The 11,463-nt window shown below is 46.7% G+C and overlaps 1 protein-coding gene across 5 annotated transcripts; it reads right to left on the reverse strand.

Moving 5' to 3' along the window:
- Window positions 1-573: 573 nt before the first annotated feature.
- hps1 (HPS1 biogenesis of lysosomal organelles complex 3 subunit 1) lies at window positions 574-10,716 on the reverse strand. 5 transcript variants are annotated; one of them, XM_074675709.1, is made up of 18 exons: window positions 10,477-10,716; window positions 8,656-8,935; window positions 8,355-8,489; window positions 7,810-7,952; window positions 7,594-7,702; window positions 5,275-5,435; window positions 5,033-5,135; window positions 4,801-4,879; window positions 4,435-4,490; window positions 4,178-4,345; window positions 3,909-4,088; window positions 3,642-3,718; window positions 3,422-3,559; window positions 3,080-3,148; window positions 2,782-2,923; window positions 2,571-2,684; window positions 995-1,077; window positions 574-915 (listed from the first exon to the last, which is right to left on the reverse strand). In XM_074675709.1, the coding sequence occupies exons 2-18, from the start codon at window positions 8,770-8,772 to the stop codon at window positions 750-752; spliced, it is 2,040 nt and encodes a 679-aa protein (XP_074531810.1). In that variant the 5' UTR covers window positions 8,773-8,935; window positions 10,477-10,716; the 3' UTR covers window positions 574-749. The 5 variants fall into 5 exon arrangements, with proteins under 5 accessions (XP_074531810.1, XP_074531806.1, XP_074531808.1 ...); XM_074675705.1 differs by having other exon boundaries at window positions 4,435-4,493; XM_074675707.1 differs by lacking the exon at window positions 10,477-10,716 and adding an exon at window positions 10,379-10,425 and having other exon boundaries at window positions 4,435-4,493.
- Between the last annotated feature and the right edge of the window lie 747 nt (window positions 10,717-11,463).

Genomic DNA, 11,463 nt, shown 5'->3' on the forward strand with positions numbered 1-11,463 from the left:
AAAACATAAATGTATAAATCAGTAAAATAGAAAAAATGTTTTTTCTGCTGCAGCCTGGTCAGACGTGTTAGCTGCTGCAGCCTGGTCAGACGTGTTAGCTGCTGCAGCTGCTGCAGCCTGGTCAGACGTGTTAGCTGCTGCAGCTGCTGCAGCCTGGTCAGACGTGTTAGCTGCTGCAGCCTGGTCAGACGTGTTAGCTGCTGCAGCCTGATCAGACGTGTTAGCTGCTGCAGCCTGGTCAGACGTGTTAGCTGCTGCAGCCTGGTCAGACGTGTTAGTTGCTGCAGCCTGGTCAAACGTGTTAGTTGCTGCAGCCTGGTCAGACGTGTTAGCTGCTGCAGCCTGGTCAGACGTGTTAGCTGCTGCAGCCTGGTCAGACGTGTTAGCTGCTGCAGCCTGGTCAGACGTGTTAGTTGCTGCAGCCTGGTCAGACGTGTTAGTTGCTGCAGCCTGGTCAGACGTGTTAGTTGCTGCAGCCTGGTCAGACGTGTTAGTTGCTGCAGCCTGGTCAGACGTGTTTTCTGCTGCAGCTTGGTCAGACGTGTTAGCTGCTGCAGCCTGGTCAGACGTGTTAGCTGCTGCAGCCTGGTCAGACGTGTTAGCTGCTGCAGCCTGGTCAGACGTGTTAGCTGCTGCAGCTGCTGCAGCTTGGTCAGACGTGTTAGTTGCTGCAGCCTGGTCAGACGTGTTAGCTGCTGCAGCCTGGTCAGACGTGTTAGCTGCTGCAGCCTGGTCAGACGTGTGTGTATCTACAGCAGAGGGTTGCGTGAAGGCTCCCACAGCTTGCTGGCCAGCTGCCTGCAGTGCTGCAGGATGATCTCGGTGGGGATGACGCCCAGGTGAACGGTCAGCAGCTCGTAGCACTTCACCACCTCCCCCTGGTGGTGCTTGCTGTAGTAGCGCAGCAGCTTCCTGCTGGACAAACAGCTTCCTGTAGTCAGCAGCACTCTCTCTGGGCTCACCTCACCTGTTTCTAACATGCTCAATGGTTTACCTGTAGTAGTCCCACGCCAGCATCCCGATGGGGGCGGAGTCATCAGGTAGGTGTGGGATGTCTCCCGCCTCCAGCTTGTAGCCCTGGTTGCTCAGGAAAAATCATGAGATGCTGTTAGTGAATGTTTACTACATCACTCTGAATAAACTCTGAATAAACTCTGATTAAACTCTGATTAAACTCTGATTAAATTCTGATTAACTCTGAATAAACTCTGAATAAACTCTGAATAAACTCTGATTAAACTCTGAATAAACTCTGATTAAACTCTGATTAAACTCTGAATAAACTCTGAATAAACTCTGAATAAACTGAATAAACTCTGAATAAACTCTGATTAAACTCTGAATAAACTCTGAATAAACTGAATAAACTCTGAATAAACTCTGAATAAACTCTGATTAAACTCTGATTAAACTCTGAATAAACTCTGATTAAACTCTGATTAAACTCTGAATAAACTCTGATTAAACTCTGATTAAACTCTGAATAAACTCTGATTAAACTCTGATTAAACTCTGAATAAACTCTGAATAAACTGAATAAACTCTGAATAAACTCTGAATAAACTCTAAATAAACTCTGATTAAACTCTGAATAAACTCTGAATAAACTCTGATTAAACTCTGATTTAACTCTGATTAACTCTGAATAAACTCTGAATAAACTCTGAATAAACTCTGATTAAACTGAATAAACTCTGAATAAACTCTGAATAAACTCTGATTAACTCTGAATAACTCTGAATAAACTCTGAATAAACTCTGAATAAACTCTGAATAAACTCTGAATAACTCTGAATAAACTCTGAATAAACTCTGAATAACTCTGAATAAACTCTGAATAAACTCTGAATAAACTCTGATTAACTCTGAATAAACTCTGAATAAACTCTGATTAAACTCTGAATAAACTCTGAATAAACTCTGAATTAACTCTGATTAAACTCTGATTAACTCTGAATTAACTCTGTTTAACTCTGAATAATCTCTGAATAAACTCTGAATAAACTCAGATTAAACTCTGAATAAACTCTGATTAAACTCTGAATAAACTCTGATTAAACTCTGAATAAACTCTGATTAAACTCTGAATAAACTCTGAATAAACTCTGATTAAACTCCGAATAAACTCTGAATAAACTGAATAAACTGAATAAACTCTGAATAAACTCTGATTAAACTCTGATTAATCTCTGAGTAAACTCTGAATAAACTCTGATTAAACTGAATAAACTCTGAATAAACTCTGATTAAACTGAATAAACTCTGAATAAACTCTGAATAAACTCTGATTAAACTCTGAATAACTCTGAATAAACTCTGAATAAACTCTGAATAAACTCTGAATAACTCTGAATAAACTCTGAATAAACTCTGAATAACTCTGAATAAACTCTGAATAAACTCTGATTAAACTCTGAATAACTCTGAATAAACGTTGAATAAACTCTGAATAACTCTGAATAAACTCTGAATAAACTCTGAATAAACTGTGTTTAACTCTGAATAAACGTTGAATAAACTCTGATTAGACTCTGATTAAACTCTGAGGGAAAGGTTGCCTGGTTACTCACGGTGTCATTTTCAAACCACAGGAAGTAGCAGAAGTAGAAGTCTCCGTCCCGTAGCGTGACGGTGGAGTAACCTTTCTGCAGGTAGCGCCGTGTGGTGCTGACCAGACTCCACACCTTCAGTTTGGACCAACAGAGAGAAACAAAACGAAGCTTTCTCAGTTTCCTGTTGACGGCTCGTTGAGACCTGGAGTCTCCTCTGGGTCTGCCTCACCTTGCTCTTGATGAACTGAGCCACCGGGCCCTTCCCCAGCTCAGACGTGCTCCGCTCGGTGACGTTCAGGGACGGAGCGATCATCTGACCCGTGGATCGGTCCACACAGATGAAATGGATGAGGCCCGGGAACTCCTCCAGGTATGTGGGATCAACTGGGTCAAAGTCAAAACTCTCCATCAGCGAACACACAAAAAACAGAGACATTCATGATGTGAGGAGCTCTCACTCGACTCCGACCATCGAGTTCAGTCAGTGAGAGGCTCACACACAGCGAGGCCACGACACGAGGCAAGGATATGACACCATGGTGATGTTCCTTTTGCTCTTCACCAACAGGAAGTCCTTCCAGTCCATCAGCTTCTCTCTGGGAGGGACGAGAGGAGGGTCAGGATCAGGATCAGGGTCAGGATCAGGGTCAGAGTCAGGATCAGGGTTAGGATCAGGGTCAGGATGATCAGGGTTAGGGTCAGGGTCAGAGTCAGGATCAGGGTTAGGATCAGGGTCAGGATGATCAGGGTTAGGATCAGGATCAGAGTCAGGATCAGGGTTAGGATCAGGGTCAGGGTCAGGATCAGGGTCAGAGTCAGGATCAGGGTCAGAGTCAGGATCAGGGTTAGGATCAGGGTCTGGTACTCACTGAACCATGGTCTGGGCGCGCTCCTGCAGGCTGGGGGAAAGGCGTCGAGGAACGTCGGACGGCCCGGGGTCGATGAGAAAGCACTGTCGATAAATCCCGCACAGCTGGGTCTTCATGTTCTTACACCACGGGATGAGTCTGAAATCAAACAGTGGATGAGGTCACTCAGAGGAAACCTGCAGTTACAGGTCTCTGCCAGCAGGGGCAGCAGCAGACTTACTCTCTGGTGAACCCTGGTCCTCCTCTGGCGAACGCTCGGTTTTTGAACTCCGTCCAGACATTTTGTAGCTGTGCAGACTGGAGCGACACAAACCAGTCGTCACATGAGGTTTCTGTTTATTTACGGTCGTTTACAGCTCCATTTAAACGTATGATTGCAGCATAAACACACACACACACACACACAGGGACACACACACACACAGGGACACACACACACACAGGGACACACACACACACAGGGACACACACACACAGGGACACACACCTGTATCTCACTGGGTCCCAGAGCTTTGATGAACTTATCCAGTTTGCTGCGGACGTCAAAGATGGTGGGCTGACCTCTGGTGGCGGAGGAACCTTCGTGACCTTCGCTCAGACGCTTCTCCAGCTTGGCGAAGGCTTCCAGAAACTTGTAGACGGACATGGCCACGGCGCTGGTGGGAATCTGACAGAGACAGAAACAGACGCTGGCTCTTCCTGTCTGCCACCGCTCCAGGAGCCGACAGACAGGGACGGGAGACGTTATCTACAAACCTTAGTGAGCAGCACCAGAGTGATGCCCGGCCACAGCGGCAGGCAGTACATGGAGTGAGGCATCATGGGATACAGCCCCTCTTTGAGGGAGACCTCCAGGAAGACTCTGCGAGGGGTTGAAGGGTCAGGAGGGGGGACCTCCAGAGTCTGCAGGCTGTCCTCGGCCATCTGTGGACGTGAGTGTTTGTCCAGGTGTTAGACTCCAACACGTGGTTTAACTCAACGGCCTGACAAACGTCTGACACAGAAACACTCACCTGAATGTCCGGGTCCACAAACTCAAACACAGGAGTACTCCCTCTGACCGGCTTGTCTGCTTCAAACACAGAAAGTTCACCTCAAAACGTTTGGATTGATCGTGACGAATGAAACAGATCAGCTCAAACTGTGGTTTCAGTATCAGAGACTGGAGACTGATAAAAAGATGGACGACACAACATTTTCCTTAAAGTGAAGCCAGAATAAGGACACATGGAGCAGAGGGGGCGGGGCATCAGCAGCTGATCAGCTGATCCCAACTGAACCTTGTGTTTTGGCTTCACTTTGTGTAACAACTGGAGGTGAAGAGTGGTCATCCATCTTTTTACACCGTCAACAGAAAACACACAGATCACATGACCCACCTGAGATGTTGGAGTCTGTCGGGGACGGCTCCGGGGTGTAGAAACTTTCAGGACCAGAACCAGATGTGCTCTCAACATCCTTTAAGACACACACACACACACACACACACACACACACACACACACACACACACACACACACACACACACACACACACACACATACTCATACATCATCAGGAGGAAAAGAGCAGAAACAGAAGCAGCTGCTGAGTGAGCCTCGCTTTCATACCTCTGGACCCGGGTCGTCCAGGTCCGTGTTGCTAGGATACATGTTCTGCGCCATGATGATGAGGGCCAGGAGGTCTGAGGTGGTGAGAGTGCTCGCATTGCGGCTGGAAGGAGCAGAGACACAGTGTGACTTAAAGAGTGGGAGGAAACTTGTCCTGGCTCAGACAGCGTCAGGAGGAGGAAGTGTCAGAGCGGGGTCAAAACGGGGTCAGAGCAGGGTCAGAGCTGGGTCGGAGGGACAACCTGGAGTAAAAGGCGAGCAGCTTGGTGTGCACCAGGATGAAGGAGTGCAGCACCTCCTCTCCGGCCCGCTCCACGCTGCTGTTCAGCTGCTGGACGATTCGCCGCTCCAGGAACTCGATACACTGCTCGCACAGCGTGGGGTGGATCAGCCTCTCCACTGCCTGTCAGAGGGGGGACAGTCAGGGTTAAAGACAGTTATGGTTAAAGACAGTCAGGGTTGAAGACAGTTATGGTTAAAGACAGTCAGGGTCAAAGACAGTCAGGGTTAAAGACAGTCAGGGTTAAAGACAGTCAGGGTCAAAGACAGCTGTGGTTAAAGACAGTCAGGGTCAAAGACAGTCAGGGTCAAAGACAGTCAGGGTCAAAGACAGTCAGGGTTAAAGACAGTCAGGGTCAAAGACAGTCAGGGTTAAAGACAGTCAGGGTTAAAGACAGTCAGGGTTAAAGACAGTCAGGGTTGAAGACAGTCAGGGTTTAAGACTGTCATGGTTAAAGACAGTCAGGGTCAAAGACAGCCAGGGTCAAAGACAGTCAGGGTTAAAGACAGTCAGGGTTAAAGACAGTCAGGGTCAAAGACAGTTATGGTTAAAGACAGTCAGGGTTAAAGACAGTCATGGTTTAAGACAGCTATGGTTAAAGACAGTCAGGGTCAAAGACAGTCAGGGTCAAAGACAGTTATGGTTAAAGACAGTCAGGGTTGAAGACAGTCAGGGTCAAAGACAGTTATGGTTAAAGACAGTCAGGGTTGAAGACAGTCAGGGTTAAAGTGTTGAGCATTCATTTAGAGCGGATACATTTTGTGAACTGCAGAGCAGCCTTTAGAGGTCCAGGGGCCTGCAGTAGCTAACCTTTGACCCTTGGACAAGTTTAGCCTAGCCGTGCACTTGAGATGACTCTTCATATTGCCAGGATTGAAAGATTTAGTGCCCACAGCTGTCTTGACCAAGGTCTGCTCAATGACTACAGGTTACAGAAAAACAACCTACAGACAGACAGTCAGGGTTGAAGACAGTCAGGGTTAAAGACAGTTAGGATTTAAGGGTTGAAGACAGTCAGGGTTGAAGACAGTCAGGGTTTAATACAGTCAGGGTTAAAGACAGTCAGGGTTAAAGACAGTCAGGGTTAAAGACAGTCAGGGTTAAAGTCAGTCAGGGTTAGAGACAGTCAGGGTTAAAGTCAGTCAGGGTTAAAGACAGTCAGGGTTAAAGACAGTCAGGGTTAAAGACAGTCAGGGTTAAAGTCAGTCAGGGTTAAAGACAGTCAGGGTTAAAGTCAGTCAGGGTTAGAGACAGTCAGGGTTAAAGTCAGTCAGGGTTAAAACTGTGTTTCTATAATAAATACTTCTACAGAAAAATAATTTACATTGAACCTTTAGACCTCAGGATAAAGCCTCTGTAGTTCATGGTGTTTCTTTTCTTCACTGGCTGTTTCATCAGGTTGCAGGGCTCACTGAACATAACTGAATAAATGCTGCCCTCTGCTGGCCGCCTGCTGAAACACATCCAGCCTGTTTTTTCTAAAGGAGCTGGGAATTGAGTTTGACAGCAGCTTTAACTCTGAGTGCAGGCCTGTTTTTACAAACAAAACCTGAGATAAGATGAGTTGATTGATTAAACACATGGCTGTTTTACATATCTCCACCTCCTCCTGCTGCGTGTCAGTGATCTCTCCACCTGAAACCACAAATCTGCAGCAGACTGAACAAAGATCAGCAAACAGAGTTTTTCCCAGACAGAGAATCAGAGTTTCAGCCTCCATCCTCCGCTCACAGCGTGCTTCAGATGACGTTAACCCTTCCAGCTGACCCTTACCACCTTCTGTGGTCTTTCTCTGAGCTTCTGATCTGACACCTTGGTCACACACAGACCAGGAAGCAGCCTTGGGTCCTGAGTTAGTGGCCCTTACCTGAAGCATGGCTGAAAACAAAGCATCTCGTGTCAAAGCTGCTGAGCCCTGGACAGAGGTCAGCAGACTCAGTGTAAACTCTGAACGGCTCTGTGAAACACTCCTTTATTCTTTCCCTGACTTACAGTCAGTGCTGAACGTCGTTACAGGAATTAAAAATCAGATTATTGTACACCTGAAACACTGCTGGCTGAGTCAGTGTCACAGCTGCCAGCGACACATCATCAGCTCAGGTGTGTTATCCTGCACGGAGGATGGAGGTACTAGCTTAGCTTCATAGTTTGGAAGAGTTTACCTGCAGACTCTGGGACTGTGTGTGTTTAGTGAGATTAAAGCTCAGAGTTGTGATGATAAAATAATTCCACGTTTATCTGAAGTTAAAAAAAAACAAACACAGAGAAGTTACTACTCCACCTCCACCAAGAAGCTCTGGTCGTTCTCTCTGAGCTGGCTGTACGTCTCCAGGAGACCCTGCAGGTGTTTCCACAGCTGTGCTCGGTGCTCAGTGTCCTGAGGACGCAGCCTGCAGGGACACACACACACACACACACACACACACACACACACACATGAAGCACATGCTGCTTCACAGAGCGCCGCTGTGAAACAGGAAGAGAGCGCAGCTCATACTCTTTTCTGAGGAGGTGACCGCTGAGGGTCACCATGCCGAACAGGACCTCGATCATCTTCTTCATCACATAGATCTTCCTCCTCAGGTCATCCTCCCCCTCCTCCCCGTCTCCGTTCACAGCGATGTACAGACACTCATCGAACTGGGAGGGAAACAACAGGTCAGCTCATAACCCCCAAAGCATGTGACCTCTGCTTCTGTGGGTAAATATTAGGAGGACAAAGATCTGGAGCTGCTGACTCTGACTGGATCTGGACCATGAGGCGTATTTGGAGTGAATCAGGATCTGTGTCATGTGCTGCCGGGGCACAAAGCCTGGTTTCACTCCTTAACTAGACTCACATGACTGACGACGGAGCGCTGTGAGCGGCAGCATGTAGGTCACAGAGCTTCCAGGCACAGTTCAAGTTTACAGCACTGAGCTTTGTGCATGACGACATTCAGAGAGAAACAGCTCCTGAGTCAGGAGATCTCATTTCACACCTTAACAGAGCTGATCAGGGGTTAGTGCCGGGCTCAGAGCTCGATCTTTAAAAAAGCCAACCTGATGGAGGACGTAGATGTGGTTGTTTTCAGTGGTGAAGGAGGTGTAGCTGTCCCCCAGCCGGTCCACCATGGTGCTGCAGGAGATGATGATGGGGGCGAACTTCGTGCTGATGATGTCCTCGAACGCTGGAAGCTGGAAATGAAGAGACAAGAGCGAAAGGACAAGAAATTAAGTTTGTACTGAAGCTGGAAGAGCCAGAAAACACACAGTCTGATCAGCGGGATGCTCAGCACGCTGCTCAGCCTGCTGCTCAGTGCTGCTCAGCCTGCTGCTCAGTGCTGCTCAGCCTGCTGCTTACCCCCTGGCCCTCCTCCTGGGACGCTCCATACTGCTCCTGGATGCTCTGCTGAAACTCCGGGTCGGTCCAGTGGAACAGGACCTCAGCGCTCTCACTGGCTATGAGCAGGCACTTCATTTGAACCACACACACACACACACACACACACACACACACACACACACACACACACACACACACACACACACACACACACACACACACACACACACACACACACACACACACACACACACACACCTGACCTAGTTGACTGAGGTGTCTTATTCAGTCCAGCGCGCTGTAAGAAAAAGGAGATTAGAGGTTGAAGAAATGGGACACAGTCATTAAACAGTCGTTGGAGAAAGATTCGTTAGCTTCATGAATCTGACCCAGAACAACACAGAGGAAGTTTGGGAACTATTTTTCACAAGTGCATCTGGTTCATTGTGAGTTTGAGGAGTTTTGATTCTCACATTAAATCACTGAATGAAGCTGGATCAGTTCCTGTTGTTTGCAGTGATTTACAGACTGACAGGAGGAAACTAGAGCAGAATTATCTTTAACTTCTTCAGCTTTAAAATGAAAATGACTCAATCAGACCAAAGTGTGACGCTTCATTCACAGGAAAAACCAGGGGGATGCTGTTTCCCACACTTTAAGTGACCTTTCTGACCCAGACCAAACACAGTCCACGAGCTGCGACTCAACCAGAGACAACCTCTGAGTGAGAGCAGATAACAGCAGGAGTCAGTGGGTCCTATCAGACGCAGCAGATAAATGAGAGCGTGAGGAGGCTGAGGGAAAGATGGAGAACCAAAGAATGAACATTTGATCCTGGTCCATTTCTGCTGGTCCAGCCCTCACTTGTTGTTATATGTGTGACTGCTTTATGAGCTGACTGCCACAGTCTGAGTTCCTTTTTTTAATCTGCAAACACTCAGTTTAATCCTGACGTGTTTAAACAGAAGATAACAGATTAAGCTATGCTAACACTTCTTAAAATGTTTTCACTGAAATCCCACAGGATGCTACACACTCATCAAAGAGGAAGTGAAAGTCAATTAAGTCTTCTTACTAATGAGAAAAAACACCAGATAAACCAGAAATCACACCCCCGTCCGTACAGACCAAAAACCTTTGGTTCATGTGTAAACACTGAGGATTTACTCAGTCACCAACACTGGGACTGTCAGGAGCAGTCTGAAAAATGATCTGCTCTTTCTTTTTACCTCTTTTTGGTTTAACTCAAGATGCTGTCATTAAAACCTGGGTAAATTTTTTTTCTGATATCATTTTTTTAAATTTGTTTAAATATATATTTTGTAATTGGATCGCTCTGTGAGTTGAAAAAGTTAACAGTTAAGCTTTAAAATCATCTCTTGATGAATACTTTCTCATCCCTACCACAGACTGGACAGGTTCCTACTTTTTTTTTGGTGTGCAAAAATGGAGTTTGTTTTTGTTTTGTTTTTTTAATTGTCAATGTACAAATTAACAAGGCATCACATTCGAGTGAAAACAGTCTTATAACAAGAAAAAGGCAGAGCAATCACAAAACCACTAAAGCACAGGTTCCTACTTATTGATGTTGTTTCATTTAGTGGTTGTTGCCCCTCTCGGCCACCGTACTCTCACCACAGCAAGCCCAACATAAGTTGATTGAACTCCTCTCCATCGTTTGAGCTTCACACACAGCCTGCAGACCCCTCACACACACTCACACACTCTCACACACACACACCTGGAGCGGTTCCGATCCGTGAACGCAGCCCGTCCTAACTTCCCTTTTCAGAACTTTGACCCGTCCAAACAAAGCGTCATGAGTTCACAGAAACTCACCTTCCGGTTTCCTCCCGGGCTGATGAAGACAGTCTCACCATCTCTGTTCACTCTTTCTGTTTCTCCAACTCTCCTGCTCTGTCCGCTCTGTCCGCTCTGTCCGCTGTTTTCCGTGTTTCATGGAGGATTTCTTCTTCTGCTGCTTTCTTCTTCCGCCCGGTCTGCACCACGAGCCGCGGAATCACGTGACCTCAGCAGGAAGTGGATCCGAAAACAGAGAAATCCGTCAAACAGCCACTGAGCAGAGCTGTGTGTGTGTGTGTGTGTGTGTGTGTGTGTGTGTGTGTGTGTGTGTGTGTGTGTGTGTGTGTGTGTGTGTGTGTGTGTGTGTGTGTGTGTGTGTGTGTGTGTGTGTGTGTGTGTGGAGCAGGAGGAAGTCATGTGCTGGTGCCTGAGGAGGCGTGTGACCGTGGGGCTGAGCGCAGACAATAGTTTGGTATTAGAGGAATGCAGATAAGTTTCCCCGGAGAAAAGACCTCAGAGGAAAAACACCAAAACTAACAAAAACTAATCTGTGAGTTCAATCTGAAACCAGCTCAACAAGGAGCGACCACACTCTGCATCACACTCTACACTCTGAATCACACTCTACATCACACTCTGCATCACACTCTACATCACACTCTACATCACACTCTACATCACACTCTGCATCACACTCTACATCACACTCTACATCACACTCTACATCATACTTTACATCACACTCTACATCACACTCTGCATTACACTCTACATCACACTCTACATCACACTCTGCATCACACTCTACATCACACTCTACATCACACTCTACATCACACTCTACATCACACTCTACATCATACTCTACATCATACTCTGCATCACACTCTGCATCACCCTCTGCATCACACTCTACATCATACTTTACATCACACTCTACATCGCACTCTACATCATACTTTACATCACACTCTACATCACACTCTACATCACACTTTACATCACACTCTACATCACACTCTG

This window comes from Halichoeres trimaculatus, unplaced genomic scaffold (genome assembly GCF_033239565.1).
Source record: "Halichoeres trimaculatus isolate MK-OKI-2021-1 unplaced genomic scaffold, fHalTri1.1 fHalTri1_scaffold_8, whole genome shotgun sequence".
Classification (NCBI taxonomy): Eukaryota; Metazoa; Chordata; class Actinopteri; order Labriformes; family Labridae; genus Halichoeres; species Halichoeres trimaculatus.